Genomic DNA, 23,646 nt, shown 5'->3' with positions numbered 1-23,646 from the left:
TGGGGATGCCTCACTCAGCCTATTGACTTGCAGTCAAATCATCTGTCCCTGTCCTAAAACAAATCCACTCTCTGCGTTTATAGGAGGGAGAACCTCAACAGTATAAATCAGTGTTGTATACAAGTGCAGTATAGGTGAGTGTAAGTATTGATGAATGATTCTGGGACTCCATAATTTACTGTCGAGTCTTGACGAGATGTGGTGGCCAGTGTTGTTTTTGGCAGCAAATTTTAGTTTTAGATAGTCTCTTCTCTTGAATAGTTTTAATTTAGTTTTATTCACATATTAGTCACCCAGGATGTTTTAGTGTTTAGTCTAGTTTCAATCGACAAAATATCATAAGACTTAGTCGACTAAAATGCATTTTGGCGGGCATTGATGCCGTCGTAATGACTCTACAGTGAGCTTGTAGATCGGCTATTTTCAGCATGCAACCGATTGTAAAATGACTTATACTGCATCTCTTGTCCACTAGTCCCTTCCTAACATTTTAGTCTAGTTTTTATTTGCTGACGAAATTGTCAATATATTTAGTCTTAGTTTTAGTCATCATAGCTTAGCTTAGCTTCCCCTTAGATAACCCCAATGGGCCTACAGTACTCTCACCTATCCCCTCCCCTGTTTTCATACAGTAGTAGGCTAGTACAAATCAGGTGTTTATGTTATTTGATGCCACACTGTATTATCATGACAGATTCAGATTGTTTATTGATAAGTTGTCCATGGGAATTACTTGGTGATTCTAAACTGTAACTTCCTGTGTACAGAAGGTTTATTGGTATTTCTTGGGTTTCCTATCTTTCATCATTTCCCTTTTCTCATGCTTTTACTTACAGAATCTATTCCCATGGGGACATTATCTGAGACTCCTCCCTGAACTGGACAATCCTTAGCATTAATTTAACCCGCGGAAAGTACTTTAGACCAGGGGGTGCAGGGTGCGGGGGGCCAGGTGGAGAAATATTTAATCCCTTCGTGATTGTGAGATTTTTAGATTTTTGCATCAATCAAGAAGTTAATAACTGATTTCAGTTACCATTTTTATAGCCTGATTATATATTCTATTGAACCTAATTTATTAACTGTTGGTTAATTAAAATAACCACACAAGGTTCTGGTTTTACCATTATAGCAACACAGATAATGATTTGAAAGAAGTGATTGGAAAAAATAAGGTGTAGACAGAGAATGGTGAAATACAGATTTATTAGATGTGTGACAGAGAGGGAGGAAGGTCAGAGAAACTATGGCAAACGTTCACATTCCTGAGTGCTGACAGGACTGTGACCCGCACCAATTCATGGGGTGAAGAATCTAAATGGGGTGTCTTTGTTAAGAATCTGTGTATGTGTTAGAGTCCAAAGTGGACTGCTAATCCTCCAACCAACAGTGAGTTGAGATAGTATAGGAACAGCAGAGGAGTTAGAAGAAGAGGGGAGAGGAGGTGAATTTACCCAGTGAAGGACATGGCTACCTTTCTCTCTCACCTTGCCAGGTGCCACTTGTTAGCTTAATTTAACCTTGTAAGTCCTGGTTCATTTCTGACAGTATATATAGACCAAATCAATAACCGAGAGGAAACTTCTTGCTATAATATTATTTGGGTTTATTCCAGAGAAGAGATCAGAAGAGATAAACAATGACACAGTATTATATACAATACATATTATGGGATGTACGTCTGGTTTTCTGGCAAGCGTCATCATGTCAACCATCATGATTTGCGTAGTTCCCTGGGCAACTAGGCTTGTTGACATTTTAAGCAGGCAACTCTAAAGGCATATGCTGTAAACTTCTTCCAAGGTTAACAGTGCTATCTCATATTGTTTACATACCAGAAGGATCTCAACGGATGAAAAACATGACCAATGCTGTCTGTGAACCGCAAGCACTTTAACCATACAAATGAAAATGTACAAATATCAGTCAAGATGACATGCTAAAATAGCATAGGATGTCATATTAACTGAATAATCCTCAATATTGATTTGATCACAGATGTATCACCACTGATTGCCAGCGTCATGACGTCTGAATTAGAATTAGTTGATTGATAACAAATAATCAGACAAAAACGAATCACATTGTCTTGAGCTTGTGTCCATGCAAACAATTTCAACGGTGTGTGTGTGTGTGTGTGTGTGTGTGTGTGTGTGTGTGTGTGTGTGTGTGTGTGCGTGTGTGTGTGTGTGTGTGTGTGTGTGTGTGTGTGTGTGTGTGTGTGTGTGCGTGTGCGTGTGCGTGTGCGTGTGCGTGTGTGTGTGTGTGTGTGTGTGTGTGTGTGTGTGTGTGTGTGTGTGTGCGTACGTGTGTGCACACGTGCGTGAGTGCATGTGTGACTTCTTCTTAAAACTAGTTAAATCTCAACTGAAAACATCTGTGACAACACAAATGAAAATGAGGAGAAGCAGTGGGGTCACCAGACAACCAGGAGAGACAGGAAGTGTTGGAAAACGTGAAGAACAGCTTGAGACATGCCAGGTGGTCAAGAGTATAGACATGTGTTCAGCACTCGCCATAATGCTTGACCACACACAGATGTGTCCTCTCTAGACTTTCCACATGTTATTGTGTTGAGTCACACACAGATATAAGAAATGGTTCAGTATAACTCCAAGTTCATGGAACTGCTGACATCCAAAAAGCTTTTGACACCATACACTGGGGGAAGGAAACTCATGAACATTCTCCGGGCCTATGGTGTTCCTGAGAAGATGGTGCAGATGATAGCGGCAAGCGTTCGGATATGCTCCGTATGGTATATCTGTTTGTATTGCACCAGTGCGCTATATCCAAAGGCACCCATAGTCAGACTTGAGCCAAGGTTCAAACCCATGAATGGTGAGACTAAAAAGTAGATTATCATGGGAGTCCTACAAGCTGATAACCTTGCTGATTATTGTGGCAGTGTACCTTGCCCTGAAACTCGAAATCATGCAGTGGCAGGGAGGAGACACTGGCGTTCACGCTTATCCCACAGTAGACTAAGTACATCCCATCGCAATCACATACCTATACTATGTAGATGACCTACAGTATAGTCTCAGATACAGCAGAGGAAGGAAGGGCACTATTAGTGGCAGTAGGAACATCGGCCTTAAGCTCAATGCCAAGAAAACAAAAATAATGGCATTTAACACAGGGGACAGCAGTCAAGGATTTCAAATATCTCGGTGCCTGGACTGCCTCGAAGGAACAGAATCTGAACATCTGCTGTACACTTCCCTGGAATGCTTGTATGGACCTCAAAAGGCAACTACGGACACTCGTACAGCAGGAAAAGGCCCTAGATGGCACCTACACAAGAATGCTGCGAATGGCACTTGATGTCACAATTACATGAATGGACCACATCAGAAACACAGACTTCTGTAGAGGCCTAATGTGGGTCGCGGACAAGGTCAGGGAGAGAAGGATGAGGCTGGCTCGACACCCAGAACTGGTGGCCCTTTGGCACTGGGAGCTAATACCTAAGGAGAAAACCTAAGGCCTGTGGCTTAGGTTAGCTAGGGTATAGGAGAGGACGCTGGACACTGCACATGTACAATACAGGATTTGGAAGTGTGCACCTGATTGGCTATTAGATGAAAGAGATTAATATAGAGCATTTAACCACATTTAACCTACAGTGTCTTTTCTGAGCATGTCATCGTGACTCATAGTCATAGGTGAATATTCGGGGCAAAACTTCAGAATTTGTAGATCAGCTGATTCAGCTCGTGAAGAGATTTAGTGTAGAGGGAAAAGGGAAAAGTAAGTAGACCACTATGAGCCTGTCAATGAAATGTACGGTTGAACTGTGTTGGTTTACAAGGTCAATTGATATACAGACCCCCGTCTTTTCACAGTGCAATGTCCACATGAGGCTACGAGGCGGTTACCGGTTCAGAAGCTGGCTGTTGAGGAACCTGACTAAAAATGGATCTAAAATGTTACTGACAGATCACCTTGCCAGGAGGGACTATTCAAAGGGCCAGTCCTGAGTGCGGGCATGGACCTGCAGATGTGTGTCACCGAACAAATGTTTTAATGCTTTTTATCGGATTAGACCACTTAAAGAGCAGCAGGCTGGTCGATGGTCCACTCGGACTGATGGGTAATAGCATTATCCTGGGGCAGGATTGGCAGACACCAATGGACAGAGCTATCCTACCATTGATCGACTTTTCCCTTCAGGGCCACTCTGATGCTAGCTTCCATCCATCCAGTCTTTCATTTGTTTATGAAATATTGATATTGGCTGCTATCTTCTCTCTGAGATTAGGAGATTTAGCTTGATGGATAAGGAGAGTGTTTCCAAGACACTGGCTATTTGGGGTTTTGTGTGTTTTTTAGGGGTAGCCTAATTGGTTTACAACCAGTAAGAGGGGACAAATCTTGCCCTGGATGTCATACTGCCATTTGTTACATAATGACTCAGGGTGTTATTGATCTAAATGGATCTCTGTCCTCTACTGTATGTCAGAACAACTTTGACATTGACAAGAACCACGTCTTAAACACAACCTGTTCTGATCTGGTCTAAATATGTTAAATAATATCAATCCAGACTGCACCATTGTCAAAGCTGGATTTTTGGCATGCAAAAGGTTAATCATTATGAAAGAGATAATTTTGTGGCAGAGCAAAATTGTAAATCTGCTCCCCTGCCAGTGGCATAGACTTGGCAGTTTTCATGGCTAAGGATATAATACTAATACTGAAAGTATACTGATCTGTATGTTGACAGCGCCCCCTGTCTGCAGAGTAGCTTCATCACCATTTAAATGCAATTGTAGACAGAAACAAACCGATATAATCCTCTGAACCACAAAACAAGCTAACACTGGCTCTCTCTCCATAAGATGGATGCAGTTGGTGATGTCACTAAGCATGCCTTGGTCTTCCCATAATGACAGGGAGGATTGATGCATTACCACAACCAGAGCCTTTCTTGTAGGGGAAGAGCTTCTTGGATCAATAGTTGTTACCTAGGCAAAGCCCACACAACCACAAATGAATCCACTGGCTTTTAGTATAGGCTGCCACTGCTGTCCTGCATGTCTACAAACCTGGGGAAACAAAATAGACAGCTGTAATAATGAACGATTTCCTTTCAATTATACCCAGTACATACCCTTTCCAGACCATCACATACAATCTACAGTGATCAAGGGCACAATTATCTCCATGTTACAGAAATTTACAACATCAGGAATAGATGTTTTTTCTCCTAAAGTGGACATTATAGCAAATTGAACTGAATTCCTTTGAATGCTTTAGGATAGCAGTCACACCAGACACGTGTCCTGTGACTTTGTGACACCTCAGTGGGACAGGTTCTGTAGTGTGTTTGGTGAGGGATTGTTTTTTATCCTTAACTATTATTGTCTGGCACACCCATCTGTGTGCTGTCTACAAACATTCTGATTGTTTTCAACATAGGATTAGTGTACTGGCTGTCATATCAGTAGTCATGCTTGTTAGTCACCTGTCTGTCTGTCTGTCTGTCTGTCTGTTTGTCTATTTGTTAAAAGCCAGTATGTCAAGATAGCAAGTTGAATATTGTGTATTATTCTATTAGACCCCTGATATAGAATTAAATATTCGAAGATCATCTTTTTTAAGGATCATAATACTATAAATGGTGCTTACAATGCTGATGTTACAAAAGTGCATCTCTTTTTAGCAAAATCCTTCTGTATGACGTGTGTAATCTCAACTTCATCTTCCTAACATCCCAATATAGAAGCGCTCACTGCTTCATGCAGGGAGGCCTCTGGATGATTCAACAAAGACCATTTCCTCCTCCTGCACTGTATATTATAGATAATACTTGATGGACCCCGACAGGCTTGATTTACGATAGGGAGGCACAATGGCTAAACACCCTACTGATCTATAGAGCTATGAAATGATGGCTGTCTCCTCCTGCTCTATGTCTCAAACAAGCATAATGAGTGGTTCCTGCCTGCTGAGCCAAGCACTTTACAGCTCGTCTTCAGTATATTAGCCTCAGCCAAAGGTTATTCATAGCCTATCAAACTAAAACTGTGGTCAGGAATTGCTGACTTTAGTACAAATATCAATTAAATTAGTCGAGGCCCCTGTTACTTGGGGTGTGCAGCATGGCTTGCCTCAATGGCCACACACCAACGGTCGTTTATAAATCATCTTTATAGAGGAAAGAATAGACAGATATTAGATTAAACCGGTATATATGTCTGTTAATCGTTCATGTAGTTATTAATTGCTGTAAAGGAAAACAGTTACACAGGACAATTGTAAAGTTTTTATTTTTTAAATATTACTCATTTTGTAGGAACTATGAGACAGGTGCATACTGAAACAGATTAACAAAAGGCACTGTGCTGGCAGTGCTAGGGTTTAATTGTTGCAACATGCCTGGTTTAGATTCAACAGTAAATGGTTGAGCGTAGTTAGAACACAAGGCACATTGCAGAGATCTGAGTGCCAACTCCTCGCCTCTTGTTTTCACGGTTGAAAAAGTAACCCCCATGCTCCCTTTCAGTGTTATGTAGGCCAGCCTGTCTTGCAGAGACAAAATGGGACTACAGCTCAGCAGCAGATGCAGTATCAGCAAAACCATCTTGTTTGAGCGGTATGGCTGCAGGGTTATTTCTCTTAAGAGCTTGGGGCATGCCGTTTACTGTAAAAGCATGCGTTATTGTATACATTATAGGCTAGAGTGAAATATACTGCAGGGGAAAAAGGTGTTTTTGAGTGAGGTGGTAATTCTTCAATATTTTAAACATGAATAGATGGTAGTTTTTTTTTTACAGTGCTACTGTGTCAATAATTCAACATCTAACGCAACATACATTTATAGCACAAGTACATCATAAAATTATGTTGATCATAGATTTGAGAGCCTGTTTATAAAATGTAATTCTCAATGATAAGAGAAGGAACCATTTAAAGTTATAATATGATTTCTTCCAAATCCTTTTCATGGACTTATAGCATGGCTGTTCTACTTGAACAATTAAGCATAGTTAAGCAAGCATTTTGGTATATTATAGCACAATATATTATTTATTGTTCCCTACGTGTTATATTTGTCATTATTTTCACTCAGAATGCACACACACTGCTACATTCTTGTGTCTTTCCCAGTAGTGGCAGTCTTCTGGAAAGCTCCAGGCTGCCACACTTTCTTTGTGGCGACTAATGGCGTGAATGACAAACCCACAGAACTGCTTCTCCAACACCTCTACTATGGCCTGGGAACCTTTCTTTGACAGGCTTTCCATTACCTGCTGGATGCACTCACGAGGCACCGGCTGTGGACTAGTGCTGTAGGACACCACCACGTTAGTATTGTTTACCTGGAGTACCTCAAACTTGTTCTGACCAGCTACATGATGGAAATGCTCCCCAGCTCGCCAATTCCGGTAGGTACTTCCAGAGTCGTTAATCACTCGTACCGACCAGTTGACCCAGTCATACTTGCCTGTCAGAAATTTGAGAAGTTCCTGGGCATTATCTTGAAGATTTGGGTCTTCTTTCTGTTGGAGGAAACGTTGGGCATCCAGTTCGGCTTGCACTGGGAAGGCTGCTACGCAGGACTCAATGGTTGCTTTCATTTTGGACTCTACTTCTTCAATTTTACTGTTCCAGTCTCTGATTTTGTCCTGTTCATCATCGGGACACTCGGGCAGGGCACAGTGACCCAACAGAGCAATCAAACCCAGGCAGAATAGTTCCTTCATCTGAACACAGAAGTCTTCCAGCAGGCGTCTGTTTCTTGCAACATACCTGCAACAACATAGTTGGAATCGATTTAGACTGCATTCATATTTTAGGTATTTAACTGATACTTTGCAATGATTTATCCAAAGGGAAAATGATGATATTAGTACAAAAGTTAACACACAAGGTAGCAATAGTTGCATAGTTTAATTTTACCTTTCCACCACCACCAATACAGACTCCCCAAAGCTGTTGTTTCCCATCAGAGCATCATACAACACATAAAGATTCTTCTCTCCTCCTGTGTTGGCAAAGTGTTCCCTAAAAAGCCTGATCTTAACATCTCTGAACTGTTGTCTGGCCTCCAGGATGTCCATGTACTTCCTGAACTGGTTCCTGATGTTCTCTTCTACAGAAAAGTACTGAGAATCCAATCGCCCTTTCTTGATCTCGCAGTCAATGTCATCCAGCTGGTTGGAGAGCACATCAAGGCTGTTCCGCACGGTCAGGAACTGCTCCTTGACGTAGAAGACCTCTTTGCTCTGAACATTGTCCATGGCCAGTCTTAAGACAGGTGCTGCAGCCTCACATATCGGGAAGAACTCCCCCACAGCACTGGCCAGTACCTCAGATCCCCTCTCGAACATCTCCATCACTGCTTCGATGGCTTTCTTCTTCTGGGCCACGACCTCTTCCAACTGACTTGTCATGGTCTGAAAGTAGATTATGAAGGTCAAACAATATTAATAATGTATTAATAGTTCACAAAGGTGTGGTGGTTCTTTGTATTAATGTCTGTAATAACACGGGGTTTCAGTCAGGGTTTCAGTCAAGCATATCTATGATTGCACTATGATAAATGCTATATGTAGCTAATCACTATATACATGCCCTTAAGTCTGTCTACACTACAGTAGGCCTACGCTGACTTCATTGCACCAAGGCCAAACAAATCATGTTTAAAAATCTCCTTTCATCCTTGCCTGCAATTTGTCATACATCACTGTGTCCTCCCTGACCAGACATTTGCATCAACATATGGCACCACCACAATTAGGAAGAGGAGATGGACAGACGCTGCATCATGGTGATATGATGACATGATAATATAATGGACATCACATTTCTTTATAAATTATATTCCATTTATACTTTAATAAACACATGCAATCAATGGCGCAATTGCACCCAAATTAACTAATCCATTTGAGTTACGACTACAATGAGTAAAACAGCTTTGAGACCTACTTGTAGGCCTACATTTGTGAAGAAAGGTATCCAAAATATTCCGTGTGAAACTCATGCGCACCTAAACGAAAGCCGCAGTGGAATTTTACGCACGAGTATCCTGGGGGGGAAATAGACACACCTCACTATTTTTTTCTTTTCTTTTTTTTTTACCTCTTTTGGTGGATGAAAAATCTGTTCCTCTGATTCTTTAAATAACAGCGTTTTCTCCTGTTCCTTGGACGAAATGGGTCTCCGACTCCTTGTCTTTCACGCCAGGTTAGCTCCAACAGCTGCAGTCAAGTTTCACCCCCAAGTTAGGGACAATTCCCACGGTTCTCCCTTTCGCCGAGGAGGGGTCCAAAAACCAGATTCACTGAGGAAGATGCACAACCCTACCCTATATCTGCAATGTGAGTAGGCTATGTGCAAAGGAGAGAGCGAGAGAGAGGGGGGAGAGAACGCGCAAGAGAGAGCGAGAGAGAGAGAGCCTGAGAGTGAGAGAGGATGTAAAGAAGAAAAAGAGCGCACTAAAATGTGAGGCCATGTTCTGCTTGTCCGTGTCAGCGGCGTCACACAAATGGGCGATTTTCCTTCCTATTATGAGTAGTGATAATGTGTTGTTAATGTCATTCTCATAAATACCTTAGTCCTATTATTATTTTTTGTGGTAGCGTATTGCGCACTTTTACGCAAGTCATAAAAATGGAATTTGATGTCTAGCTTTTGGATTATTCAACGAATTTGAGGTAAGACACATTGAAAACTACTATAATGACATTGTCAGCACTGGCGTCGATTGCTTAATACGCTAGAATGGCAAGTTAGATGAATTGCAACTAGTCTTCTATTGTTATATGATGGCATGTTCTACGAACACGTCACCTGTATCAATCAAATGCATCTATTTATGTTTAACGCTTTCTTAAAGAAAAGGGGTGAAGAAAAGAAACGTGGCAAGCACTTTTTTCATTATTCTTTATAGGAAATGTGGGACACTAATTACCATTAGGCTTGAAATAGCCTAACCTGTTTGTTTACACAAACATGATTTCGTTTTTGGGCTCATATGCTACATATCATATCGATCTATAGATCGATATTTGTAGTCTATGTGCGCACAGTCTCTCTGTGCGCACACGACGCGCCCTAGTGAGCGTCCATGCAGAACCCATCTCATCTAAAAAAGAAGGGGGGAAAAGCATTAAGCATTTACAATTTGCTACAGTTTTATTTGCATGATATGCGAATTCGGCTCATGAACACTTATTTTAGGTCTACCAGATTTGGACCCTTAATTTGACCATTCTCAGTACCCTCACAGGAGCGTATATATTGCATTGCATCACGCGCTTTGCGCAGCCTACTGGTCTGTACTCTGTAGCCTAGTAGGTCAACCTCATAGAGCGGCCGTCAACCCAACCCACAGAGCGGTCGTTACTGGTCGTTAGCCTAACTCTCTGGCCTAACCCAGTCGCAGGTTAAGTAGTCACCGCAACCTTCATGTATAGGCCAGCCAGCCGCCAGTGGCAGACACTGGCAGTGAGCCTGCTAGGTCGACTATTTGTAATTGAAATTAATGCTTTTTACAAGGCAGAATTGTCTACTTGGATCAAAACCTGTAGGCTACTGGATATTATAGCATTAGCATACCAAAGTTGTTAAATACCTTCCAGGACCATACCCTTTCTCTCAATAATGGAAATGAGACTTTGCTCATTATGCATGCATGGCAATGAATAGCCTACCTACATAACTTTTGATAGGCTAAGCCAATCACGTAGGGTAGTTTAGCCTCGAATTATTCTCTCCAGTAGACTGCATACCATGCGGCATAGACACGGACAAATCACTGGTTTGGTTTTGGCAGCTGTAGTGGATGTTCCAGCTGATGAGTTCAGTGCCCAAGAGTTGTTCACACTAGTGAGGCAACAGTTCCACCTTGTGGACATGGCGTTAAACGGCATCATCATTGCTTATGAAAAATGTAAATGCCTTCCCTGCATCCCTTTCGTTTGTTTCGGATCCCTCGTCTCGCTTAAAAGGAGGAGTAAATCTCCCAAATGTAAATTGAATTTACCGCTAGACAATTGTAGCTAGTTTCATCCCTTCAATCGATTTATTATTTGCCATGAAGTCTGCTAATATGCTTTTGTTTAATGCATTTGTTTAGCCTGAGATCTAAATGTTTGCTCTTTTTTTGCACGATGCATTGCAAACTGATGCTTATTTTTGTTGCATACAATGAATGACTCCAACCTCAAACATTTTCCTTTATAGGCTATATTTATTTATAGCATCATTCTGCATACAGGCCATTATCCATTATAAAATAGGCAAAAATATATTCACAAACTTAACATTCCAAAGGGCTCCATACCCTCCCCCAGCATTTACATAAGTATACTTATAGCAGTTGTCACATTATAAAGCAATGCCATGTAACATACAGTATACTATAGCTATCAGAGTAGTTATCATGACATTAATGAATGACAAGTAAAGGTGACGGTGTCAAACTGTAATTGTAAAAAAAAAACCAAAAAATTCTAACTTCCGACCTCTCACTGATACCTCCATCTCTTATGTAGCAAGATAAAAATCCTTAAATTACATCAAAATCAATTTATTTAGGCACTGTTGGTCTGACTGACAAGCAAGTGCATGCAAAGATGATGAAATACAAAAACTGATGTTATATTTATGCTAATGATAAAATAACATTCTCCTAACCGGGAAATTCCTTTTTGATTAAAGCTGATGAAATCAAATAAACCCCATTTATATTGTCCTATATTACCGTGATATCATACGTCATTTAATGTTAAACTGTTAATGTTCCATTACAATTTAAAGCCTTATGTGGGGCTAAAGTTACCACTGTGGGTAGAAAAAAAGAACAAAAATGGAAGCACATTCAAAGCAAATGTATACTTTGACCTATTGTTTTACAAGATATGTTCAACTAGCTATTGTCCATACTGTATATCTTTATGATATAGAAGTGCTTGCTGTGCCTGCCATATACTGTATCTAGTATATCCGCTTTCATTAGTGTTGTAATCAGCGACTACATATAGTGTCAATATATAAAGGGAAATCAGAAGCGCTAAAATACATTAAATGACGTGTTTTTAGTGTTCAACAGATATTCGTGTAAATAAAAGCAAAATTATGCAAAGTCAAACTCTGCATATGAACAGTGAGCATTAAGAATCTCACTAAAGTTACATTCAACATTGAAAACTTTGGGATGGTGCATTTAAGATCCTTTTTTCTTTTGGTCACAATGTTTTTTTTATATGGCTCATTTTTTATGGCTCATAAAGCCAAAACCTGTTCCTACTGTAACTTCTCCCTCTAGTGGTTGAACATGCATTTGATAAACAGCCTCTTGCCACATCCTTTGAAGACTACATCACTGACTGAATAATTGTCAATACAAATTGTATTGATTTACTTGAAAGCAATTATGAGTGCATTCGTTTCTTTAGTGAACAATTTCTTCACCAAATGATCATGGTCATTGAAGTGTAGATAACTGGATGGATATGAACCAGTAAAATGTATTTCCAATATCTAGCCAACCCAAATACATAGTGTGTGTGTGTGTGTGTGTGTGTGTGTGTGTGTGTGTGTGTGTGTGTGTGTGTGTATATATTCTCTCCTTGGCAAATTGTCCTATGTTAGTGTTCAATGAGTAATGTGTAAGCACAAAAATCTCATGTACTGTATTCTTTGACATCTAAAGGTCTATTCATAGTCCAGTTTTCGGTGAAGAGGTGACCACCGAAACGGTGGTTATTAAAAACAGAGATGTGTTGTGTGAGCAGTGACCACAGCGGCGTGACGTCATGTTGTAGTTTTTGGTGGTCACCTCTTCACCGAAAACTGGACTATGCATAGGCCTTTAAAATTCAATACTAACATTGAATTATATTGATGAATTACTGTTGATAACAAAATAAACATATCTCAGCTGTCGGGCAGAAACCAGCCTCCAAAATGTTCATTTTTCAGGAAATGAAAAATATTAATTAGTCAGGAAATGAAGAAAACGGTATATTTTTTAAAACTAAGCAATACTGCCTCACCAAAGTTGGTATTGTCACTGTATATACAGTCAGATACTTGCAGGAGAGGGGTGCCGTTAGCTGCTTTAGCAAACCGTTTGAGGGTCCAATAGAGTTAGCTGGTTTTGTCAGAAGGACTTTTCATAGATTCAATATTCTTGAGGGGCTCCTATATACAGGTACAGTTTGTTTTTAGCTCAATGTTTGTAAGATGATAAGAGCTCCCCTCACTTCAACCAACAAACAGATGAATGATAATTTTTTTAAACCTGAAAAATTGAATTAGCTGGTTTCTGCCGGATAGTGATGATATGCAAATGAAACCTCTGTGATTAATATGCCCATACACATAGTACAAATTCACATAGTTTTTTTCAGTGAAGTGTGGTTGCATAACCAGTACTCAGTAAGGGAAGAAAATGGAAGAATATAGCAGAAGGAATCGGCAGGATAGATGGGAATGTGGACAAAGTCCTAAATATCAAGGAAAGGTAGCAGAGGTGAAATTATGCCTCCCCTTCCTCACTTGCACCTCCTCAAAGCCTCCTGCATCTTCTCCTGCACATGCTCCATCTTTTCGGCCCACTCCTCACTCAGGCCTTCTTCGTCATCTCCAATGATGGCGGCGTAGCCCATGAGTGCGATGAGGCCGATACAGAAGAGGTAAGTGAGGCGGGTGCAGAGGTGCTCCATGATGTGGCGGTCACCCTGCGAGTGCTTCAGGTACACTTCCAGGATGGGTCGGCTGAAGATTTTACTTTTTCCTACCACGCCCTCGTAAAGGGTGTGCAAGTTCTGGTCACCGAGGTCGTTGCTGTAGCTCATCTCAAAGTCATCCTTCTTGCGCTCCCGGAGCTCGGGCCGCGCCTCCACCATCTCCATGAACTTGCGGAACTGGTTCCGCAGGTTATCCTCCACCTTGGAGTACTGGCCATCTATTGTTTCCTTCTTGATCTGCAACAGGGCGTTGTGGTTCTGCCGGGACAGGTCATCGAGGGCCCGGTTGACGGTGCCAAATTCGCGTTTCAGGGTGCGGATGTCTTCATCATCCACGTGGTGCAGCACCACCCGGATAAGGGAGCCGGCCACACCAAAAATAGGGTTCACCACGGCTGCTGCAGAGGATATGGTGGCCACACATTCCAGTACCTTTATCAGGCCCTGCTTCAGCTTGGCCCTATCATCCTCAATCTCTTCTGACATCATGGCGAGGTCACCTATGCTGCGATGACAGTATGAAGGTCTATAAGACACAGAAACATGAACAGAATTAGAAATAAGAAAGATGCTCACTTTGGGCATTAGCAAACTTTGTGAGAGTGATACCATTGTAGAGAAAGTTAAGGTAGGCTTTAGGCATTGGTTAAGTCTTAGACAAGATGATGCACCTAAAACACAAAGTTCTATACATAAGATAGAGAACAATAATTTTCGTTGTCCATGATTGGCTGCAGACTTCGGCAATGAAGGAGTTAACAGTTATATTGGTTAACACAGCAGCTCTCCACTGAGCACTGAAATACTTCAGCACCAGATTGTTTTCAATGAGTTTCTATGGAGGGAACAGATAGCTCCCGAGCAACAGCGATAGTAGCAACAGTTGGCCAGCAAAGGCATGTTGAACGAGTAGTGCTTCTAGCAACACATAGATAGCACACAACAAGTCCCTACACACACACACACAACTACTGAGTGTTAAATCAAAGGGTTCTTAAAGAGTGAAATAGGCAGTAGGGTTAGTCAGTACTGTAGTAAGTAAGATAATCAGTTGGGATTTCACCATTTTGCTTTAAAAAAAAAAACATGTCACTGCACTCAGTTGTCTTTACAGTACAGGTTTTATCAGCGGGTCAGCTATGTGGCTACAGGGCTATATTTAGCTGACCACAGGAGTGTTGTAGTGCTGCAGAGAGGGCCTGAGAGCATGCTGATTCATTACACCTCATTGACAATTATAGCATACAGAGCAGTGCCATGCTTTAACTCAGCTATTACAAACACTGAGATTACGACATAGTTTAACAAATGTGAACCTAGACTATGGGTATAAGGGGAATAAAATCCACACTCCCAGTAATCTTTAGGACTCTTGTTTAATTTAAAAAGAATCACACCCGTGTGAAGTGAGGGGCACTCTTATCATCTCATTCCGGCCAATCACACTTTGTGTCCTCACTTTTGTCTTCAATGTTTGCGTTTACGTAATGTTTGTGTTTACACAAACACTCAAAAATGGCCATTCATTATCAATGGCATTTAATGTTTGTATTAGGACAAGTTCGTGTTTACATGCACACTAAAAGCTGGACATAGGAGGGGATAGCGCCCCTCAATGATGAGGATCCACAGCAGTAGTCAAACCAAACAGACGCGAAGGCCTTCATCAGTGTAGTCATTTTGAAAATGTCCTACACAATGACGCGCCTGTTTGGTTTGACTGCTGCTCTACGTATTTTCTGAATCTTGAGTCTTTCCCTTGAAGTGAGTTGGCTCAAGGAGTATGACACACTTTAGGTCGCAAAAGTTCAAGCAGGTAGTAGAAGCAAAGCCGAGCAATGCAAGGAACACCCTGCTTTGACTTCAGTGGGCTGATGTGTCCACCAGAGGGGGGCAGTGATTACACTTACAATACCACACATCCCCACCCGCCTCCATGTTTCAGCACCAGCATAATGGACTGATATGAGGATGGCCCTAAAGGATATAACCCTTTATCTTCAGGTTAATATTAGTTGATGTGCTTAAGTGCAGGTTATCAGAGGTAGTATGAACAGACTTTTATGAACAGATTTTTTGGTGGTGGTCGTGAAAGAACAAGGCACTTGAAAAATGATGTAAGGTCTGAACCCATACTCATGAGATTTTGTTCCCTCTTTTTTATTTTTCTTCAACTTTGTTGAAGGTTAAGTATTGCTTTTCTATTGCTCTCTTCTGCTTTCTACTCATTATATCAGAGTTGTTTGCTCTTTTGGTTTACATAACAGCTACTAAATGTGTTTTTTTTAATTAAATTATTGTGTGATTTAGTTTTTGTGACACATGTCTATTTTTTATTTATTGTTAATATCTTCACAGATGGTGTTCCACATAAAAATGCATCCCATGGATTCCTCATCCAAGTACCAGAATCCAGCTGTTTAAATGTAGGTAATGAAAGGGTTAATATTTTTTTCCTCTACTCTTTTTTTTTTTGCCACTAGGGCCTGCCTGCAACTTCAAAATTGTCAGACATATTTAGCACCAACATAATCTTTCTGCATTAGGCAGGATTTGGTACTGACGTGGCACAAATAGGAGCAAAAGTTGTTTAAATAAGCAGAATGGTTGAACAGTGGTGTAAAAGGCAACTGGAAATGAACCCTTGGTGAAGGTGACATCATTCCTTAATTATTCTTCACCAGTGAAAACACGATCTAACCTTAATTCTCCACTTTATTACAGTGAATGATTGATATGAAATACAAAATGCATACTGTCACACAATTCATTTATCCCAATAATTATTCTGAATAGTCAACAGATGAGGCCTGTGACCCTGTTCATGCATTTCCTCTTTGGGTCACCAAATTACTGTTATGTTCAAATCTGGGCCTTATAGGAAAATGGATACAACAGCACTTCTCTATCTAAGTCAATAAATACTAGCTTGATTCATATTGCATTATATCTACCAAAATTTGATTAAACCTAAGCCAAATGTTGTTATATATGCAATTATCATACTCAAATAGGAATTGTTTGTAAAAGCTCTAGTTCACTAATCAGGAAGTAGGCAGTTGTTTTCACCAGTCCCCAGTTCAGTGGAGAGGCCATCTTGAATTATTTTCTCTCTATGATCATATGCTAAGCTAATCGACTTCCAGATACAATCTTACATTTAAAATAAATTCTAACGTATGATTTGCATGTTCATGGCTTATTTGAATGTTATTTTTCTGCCACCCAGGCTTGTAGGCTACCATGACAGTTTTCTCTCTTTATTTCACTGTAGGCCTACTGACTTCTGGCAGTTGAGACACTTGAAGAACAACCTTGAGCCTAATATAGTTCAAACAATATACCTAAGGAAGGCTAAACACACAACTATAGACTTTCTACCATATGGTCTGCTGTGTTTAAATACTCAAATCAAGCTCAACAGCCCCTCTCCCGAGTCCCAACAGCCAAGAGGCAAAAGGCTGCCTTTCCCATGCTAGCAATGGCTCCCCCTAGCCGTCTCTCCATATTTCCTTGTTAATGCACACCATAATGCTCTGTCCCACCCTTCTGTATTACACTGTACAGAAACTTAAAAACACCTGAAAACGTATTTTTTGTTGGCTAAATTTGGAGTATACATTCACCATTTGCCTTTTGTCCAACATTGGGCAACATTGGCCACTGGAAAAGATAGGATTCCTTACCTTTTAAGTACCTCTCTCTCTTTACACCACCCTCTCCAAAGTCCCAAACTCGATTGCCTCTTCTTCTTCCCAGCAATCCCTGCAAAAAAGGAAACTTCCATGTAGGTTGAATGTGTAGGGGTGTTCATATTTGACTAAACCATTCCCATACAATTCCAAGGGCCCAAAATGTCCAGAAAGGGCCCTATTTAGCACATATACACACATGCTCAAACATGCCATTTTAAAAGGCTGTCAATGGGCTCAGATAGTGAAGCCCACTCCTCAAATACACTCTGACCTCCCCCTAAGTTTTCAACTTATTCTGGTCCATCAGTAGTCATACAGTCCATACTAAGAAGCAATTGTCAGTCAGTACAGTGCTGAGTATTCAGAGACTTTCCACTGCATATTGTGCATTTGCCAAGCCCTGGAGCATCTTTGGGTGGACCAAAATGCACCATTTTGTGGGGAAATTGTTAAAAGAGACCCCTCTAGAATGGATTTCACCAAAAAATAAGAAAGAAAACGTTTTCTTTTAGAGAGGACCGAAGAAAACCAATGGAAAGCTACGTTTCCAAATACACCTCTCCAAAAGTGCACAGGTGTACCCACAGCTGCAGAGAGATCCCCAAACGCTCTAGAGGAAAAACGAGAAGATTCTTCTGTCTAAAAAGGTAATTATTGAACATTATTTCACCATATGATAAAGGTTTTGGGCTATTATCACATTTGAGATCACTGCCTTTAAGCAAACCCAAACAAAACAAGTTATCAAAAGGCACGAACTGCAATGCGCCACAGTTATTTATCACTGAATTAAAAAATATATATATTTATTTTGCAGTGGGTTTGATATTTGTACAGTATATAGCCTACATCAAACACATCACAATAGTGAATTTTGCAAATTCAAGTTGGCAATAACGTGGTGCCACTGGATTAATTTAGGCTGCAGTTTTGCGCCCTGGTGCTGAAAGGAGAATACTCCTGGATGAACAGCACTCCAAAACAAAATACCCAGACCTGTAAAAGAAATAAATGAGTAATAGGCGTAATTAAAATAGGCGAAACTGAGCAAAGTCATTCAGAAAAAGAACCCCACAAAATGTAAAAAGAGAGCATGCCATCCTATCTTCGGCGCCGTTCAAAAATGTCTAATGCAAATTTTGTTGACAACACACAATAGCAGGGTCCAGGGATTTGAATGAAACGCGGAGAGATATGTTACTATATTTCCACAGCAAAATGGATAGGCGTTTGTTGTCCTGAATGTCCAGATCTGTCTCCTCCAGTAGCCTATTATGTAGGATAGATCCACCCGTCAACTAACAGCTATTTCTGCCTGCGTAGCAGCAGACAGCAGCCTTTGTTGTGTTTTGGAGAATTGCTATTTGAAATAAAACACGAGTCTGCATTTTATACTACACTATCTTCGCATACGGTACCTGCTCGGACACGAAGTCACTCAGCGACGTATTAGTAAGCAATCTTTCTTAAATAAAATGCGCTACGTCTGTGACTGTGTGCGCCCGTTGCGTTGCGCCAGTTTCCAAATGACAACCACAGAGTGGAGATGGTGCATGGCTGCACGCGACTCACTCACTGGTGCTGTCAGTTGCTTCTACAGCCTGGCGCACGGCTGTCGCTATTGTTCATCAGCCGCAGCAGCTGTTATTCCAGAATCCATTCCATTCCACAGTCAGACTCAGACCTTTCACAACGAGAAGTAGACCACTAAGTCAAAGCATTAGTAGTCTACTGTCTACACGAGGCTACGTAGATAATCCTTTTGATGATAACCACAAGCTTGCCTTATGCAATTGAGTTGTGCGGTCAACATGCGCAATAATTTATGTTTAGGGCAGGCGAATGCATTGCAAAACGTCATTAACGTAGCCTGGGGGCGGCAGTAGGCCTATAGTAGCCTAGAGCTTGTTTATGGTTCCAGTCCAGAGTGTGTGAACCTAAAACAAGCTTGGGACTTGGGAGACATTGGATATCTATATCCAACAAGATAACCAACCAGTTGGCAGAATACACAATGCATTTCAGAATATATAACTTATTTATTAAAGCCCACACAAATTTGTAATTGTTAAAAAAAAAGAGAAAGATATTTTATTTTATTTGTTATGTTTATGTGACATCAGGCTATTTTGATCCGTTTTTGGTTAAGGTGCCTAAAGAAGAGTTTATACAGACGTCCAATTGAATGCAAATTGTACAAAAACAGTACAATTTACACAATATTTTCTAAACCAGGGTATTATTAGGCCTAGGCTATTTATTATAATAATTTTACAGCAGTTGTCACTAATTAATCATGGTATGATTCTAATAGTTGGTATGTTGGCCACTCATTGATTTGTTGCTGGAAGTCCTAAAATTCTATAAAATATGATCACTGTAAGAGACCACACCTGCTCAAGTTAAACAGTATTTATTGCACAAAGTGAGATGAATGTGTAGGCCTATAGATGACTCGGGGTGGGGGTGTATAGTCTCTGGAGCCTGACGACCTGCTCGGGAGTCGGGAGCGGTCAGTCGCCTCTGCTCTGACACTCCTCCTAGAGGAAAGAGAGAGAGAAGTGTTAGAAGGGCAAAGCTGTGGATGAAGGGAGTTTGTTGGGGGGGTTGACGCCACAAACCAGTGTAACTTGAGAGAATATAGCAAATCAATGTGAACAGTTTGAGCAATTCTTAGCCAATCATTATTACATCAGTGTACTTACTTAGTACTTACACTTAAAATACAGCAATGCTCATATAATATGAAGTTAGTCGTCGTCCACCTTTATTTTACTTTGTGTATTACAATAACAGGTCAGTAACCCATACTTCTCTTATTTCCGCAGGGTTCAGGTCATCAGGTCATCCTGCTCACAAGAGAAGATGGCTGTAGAGCGGTGCATGTGGACATTACACATAGCACATATACTACATAGTAGGCCTACTCCACACAAATCTGTGCTCGGCCCCTCTTGTGCTCCCTGTCCACACATGATTGTGTGACCACACTCGGCACCACCGGCATTGGCCTGATCTTAGAGACAAGACGACCGACCTCTGCCTCAATGTCAACAAAACAAAGAAGATGATTGTGGAGCACAGGATGCTGCAGGAGTGAGGACACGTACGTGCATGCATTGTTGTTGAGGCACTGAGGTAACGGCTTTATCCGGAGACTGAAGAGCTTTGGCACAGACTCCAGGATCTTAAAATATGGAGCTACCCGGGCAGTGGTGGACAGTAACTACCCTATTGAGTACTGCACTTTATTTTTGCAACTTCATGACTTTCACTCTGCTACATTTCTAATAGAAATAATGTACTTTGGACTCCACTATAGGAATGGAATCTTGGGACCTTAAAGGGACACTTCACCCTTTTTGCAAAAAAATATATGTTAATGACGTTTAGAAGCTTTAGAACACTTTCCTGGGGGTCTTTATGTGTGTAAAATGTGGTTTTAGATATTTTAGATTGTAGCAGTGAGCACAGTGTCTCTGATGTCATGGACACTCATGGTCTCACTACCTTCCTGGACTACAATTCCCATAATTATTTGGTGCACTGCTCCTCCTTGTGGATAGGGAGAGAGCTGTCTTACTGAGACAAAATGTAGTCCAGGAAGGAAGTGAGCCCAGTGTCCATGACATCAGAGACACCGGGCTCACTGCTACAATCTAAAATATCTAAAACCACATATTACATACATAAAGACCCCCAGGAAAGTGTTCTAAAGCTTCTAAACGTCATTAACATATATTGTTTTGCAAAAAGGGTGAAGTGTCCCTTTAAGCTGTATGAAATACGTGCCATTAATATAGTGGTTGCAACTTGCAACTGTATTAATTGATTGCCAGAGTCCCGTGGTGAGAGTTCTGCTCTGGTTTTGGTGAAATATTAAGTAGTTCTGGTCATTTTGTGGGGGGCACAGGGGGCCACGCATTAAAAGTAAATGAATTCACAAAACTAGCATCATTTGTATTGTTGACCTATTTCTTTTTTTTTAATAATATTTGTTTTATATGGAAAGAGCAGTACATTACAGATAGCATTTTCACATATGACACACGAGCAATTCCCAAGATTTCACCTAGTGCAACGTTCGTTAATTTATTTTATTTTATTTTATTTATTTTTTTATCCCACGATTTTGTAACCCATTTTTCACCCCTGTGTCAATCATCTAATGTGATCCTGGGCTCTACACACCCTCCGCCAACCTGGGGAGAGCAACGGACTTAACTCATGCTTCCTTCATGCTTGAGTGTCCAAGTTGCTCCTTTACACCTGACAGGGGGGAGTTTCCCTGGTTGGACGTAGCGTGTGGAAGGAACACGTTATTCCAACCAGTTCCTTTCCCCTCCATCAGGCGCCCCGGCTGGCCAGGGGGAGGCAGTTTAGAGACCAGGATTACTGCATGTTTTTGTGAGGGTACCTACCCTAGAGGACACGGGGAGAACATGCAAACTCCACACAGAAAGGCCCTTTCGCCAACCCCGCCTTCGGGTATGGGCACTGATGACGCGGAGGAGGAAACACGCCGCCAGCACCCACGGCACCCCGAGCGGGAATCGAACCCAGGACCTTCTAGCTGTGAGGCGACAGCACTACCAACTGTGCCACCGTGCCCCCCTACGTTCGTTCATTTTTGACCCCTCTATCACACGTAACTATGTTTTTTATGTCCATATCACTACGCCACAAAAATGTGATGGGGTCGAAGTTGAACGAACGTTGCGCTAATATTTTAGAAATAGGTCAACAATACAAATGACGCTAGTTTTGTGGATTAAATTACTTTTTAATGCGTGGCCCCAGTGCCCCCCACAAAATGACCGGAACTACTTAATATTCACCAAAACCAGAGCAGAACTCCCACCATGGCTGGACCAAGTTTCGATTAGCTAGGATTTGTGATAATGTCTTCTTCATATGTTTTTGGTCAGCTATATTTGATACTATTTCAGATGTGTTACAGTTGCCCATAGATCCATCCCCTATTATTTCCCTATTTGGCGTCCTTCCTGAAACTATCCCCCTGCCTAAATATCAATCTGACCTTGTCGCTTTTGTGACGCTTCTGGCAAGACGTCTTATTCTTATGCATTGGAAAGAATCACACCCGTGTGAACCGAGTGGTGCAACTCCCCTCTCTCTCGCCCCCGCCTCCTCTCTCTCTCTCTCTCTCTCTCTCTCTCTCTCTCTCATTAGCAGGCAACAGTGCAGCACTGTCTCTCTCTCTGTTTCTGCCACAACAGCGCCCCTACTGGTACTCATACTCGTGCTCATTAACGTCACATACATAGGGGAACCAACAACACATAGGTGAACACGGACATTGCTGTTCCTTGGAGTGGTTGCACCACTCAAAAACATACCTCCCTTCACATTCCCGTTCGATATCTGACTACTAATACTTTTTAAAATTGGAAAAAATGTAATACACATTGCGTGGCTCCAAATTCAGTAAAGCATGGCAGCCTTTTCTATCTCATGTTGACCGCCTTACACTCGTGCCCACGATTGAACATGAATAGCTTTCACCTGACTAGCCAACCTGTCTTGTCTGGATGATGTTTGTGAGCATGAACTGATTTGTATATTCACTATATTGGAGTTGTTTTTTATTTTTTATATATATTTTTAATACATTTTGTTTTGTTTTGAATGTTCTTTGGTTGTCTTGATTTGATTTGTGTTGTTTTGTTCTTGTGTGTGTTTTAGTTTTTTGTATTTGTTACTCTGTAACATTTAAAAAGAAAAAGAAAATAACTCCCACCATGGAACTCGGGCAATCAATTAATACAGTTGCAAGTTGCAACCACTATATTAATGGCAAGTATTTCATACAACTTAAGTTCAAAAATTGTGAACTATCCCTTTAACAAATATATATTTTGAATCAACCAAATTTTTTCAAATAGTAAAAAATTGCTTTTATGCATTTACTGACAGGAAATTGGGAGAGAGATTGGGAGAGAGTGTCGGGATCGGGATTCGAACCCACAACACGTTGTCAGGCTGGCATTTCAGCAGGCACGTGCACAGATAGACATCAAAGGGAGCTGCCTCTCCAGACCATGAACGCAGTATTTACTATGTACTATGCAGTATTTACATGCATGGTGAAATGCTGCCATACCCAAAGGCATCATTCAGGATAATTGCCTTTCCCCGAACTCTCCTGAACTTGAACGCAGCATTTTGCAACTCATTTGGCGCCGAAATCGCCTTTTGACGCCTGTTTTCCAAAGGCCCTG

General features: G+C 41.1%; 2 protein-coding genes and 1 long non-coding RNA gene across 7 annotated transcripts; 1 reads left to right on the top strand and 2 right to left on the bottom strand.

Moving 5' to 3' along the window:
- Positions 1 to 6,827: 6,827 nt before the first annotated feature.
- Positions 6,828 to 9,331, bottom strand: LOC308319081 (protein rapunzel-like). 2 transcript variants are annotated; one of them, XM_080768932.1, is made up of 3 exons: positions 9,094 to 9,331; positions 7,909 to 8,405; positions 6,828 to 7,758 (listed from the first exon to the last, which is right to left on the bottom strand). In XM_080768932.1, the coding sequence occupies exons 2-3, from the start codon at positions 8,400 to 8,402 to the stop codon at positions 7,071 to 7,073; spliced, it is 1,182 nt and encodes a 393-aa protein (XP_080625058.1). In that variant the 5' UTR covers positions 8,403 to 8,405; positions 9,094 to 9,331; the 3' UTR covers positions 6,828 to 7,070. The 2 variants fall into 2 exon arrangements, with proteins under 2 accessions (XP_080625058.1, XP_080625059.1); XM_080768933.1 differs by lacking the exon at positions 9,094 to 9,331 and adding an exon at positions 8,941 to 9,001.
- A 53-nt stretch (positions 9,332 to 9,384) lies between these two features.
- LOC308319083 lies at positions 9,385 to 17,387 on the top strand. The gene is made up of 3 exons (XR_013964419.1): positions 9,385 to 9,668; positions 16,068 to 16,135; positions 16,984 to 17,387. It is a non-coding gene; the product is annotated as an uncharacterized lncRNA (long non-coding RNA).
- On the bottom strand, positions 11,187 to 19,154 carry rpz (rapunzel). 4 transcript variants are annotated; one of them, XM_080768937.1, is made up of 3 exons: positions 18,981 to 19,154; positions 17,396 to 17,474; positions 11,187 to 14,235 (listed from the first exon to the last, which is right to left on the bottom strand). In XM_080768937.1, exon 3 carries the CDS (start codon positions 14,196 to 14,198, stop codon positions 13,515 to 13,517), a length of 684 nt encoding a protein of 227 aa, XP_080625063.1. In that variant the 5' UTR covers positions 14,199 to 14,235; positions 17,396 to 17,474; positions 18,981 to 19,154; the 3' UTR covers positions 11,187 to 13,514. The 4 variants fall into 4 exon arrangements, with proteins under 4 accessions (XP_080625063.1, XP_080625062.1, XP_080625061.1 ...); XM_080768936.1 differs by lacking the exon at positions 18,981 to 19,154 and adding an exon at positions 18,823 to 18,949; XM_080768935.1 differs by lacking the exon at positions 18,981 to 19,154 and having other exon boundaries at positions 11,187 to 14,214; positions 17,396 to 17,598.
- Positions 19,155 to 23,646: the final 4,492 nt, after the last annotated feature.

This window comes from Protomyctophum bolini, assembly GCF_963924005.1.
Source record: "Protomyctophum bolini genome assembly, chromosome: 7".
NCBI classification, from domain to species: domain Eukaryota; kingdom Metazoa; phylum Chordata; class Actinopteri; order Myctophiformes; family Myctophidae; genus Protomyctophum; species Protomyctophum bolini.
This window is presented reverse-complemented; position numbering and strand designations above follow the sequence as displayed.

What these genes read in the sequence shown, in the direction of transcription:
- rpz (XM_080768934.1), bottom strand. Translation starts at nt 17,523, where the DNA reads ATGAACACCCCTACACATTCAACCTACATGGAAGTTTCCTTTTTTGCA. An exon ending in GAGAGAGAGGTACTTAAAAG is followed by an intron (nt 14,236 to 17,395) that starts GTAAGGAATCCT and finishes TGTGTCTTATAG; the next exon opens with ACCTTCATACTGTCATCGCA.
- LOC308319081 (XM_080768932.1), bottom strand. Translation starts at nt 8,402, where the DNA reads ATGACAAGTCAGTTGGAAGAGGTCGTGGCCCAGAAGAAGAAAGCCATC. An exon ending in GTATTGGTGGTGGTGGAAAG is followed by an intron (nt 7,759 to 7,908) that starts GTAAAATTAAAC and finishes ATGTTGTTGCAG; the next exon opens with GTATGTTGCAAGAAACAGAC.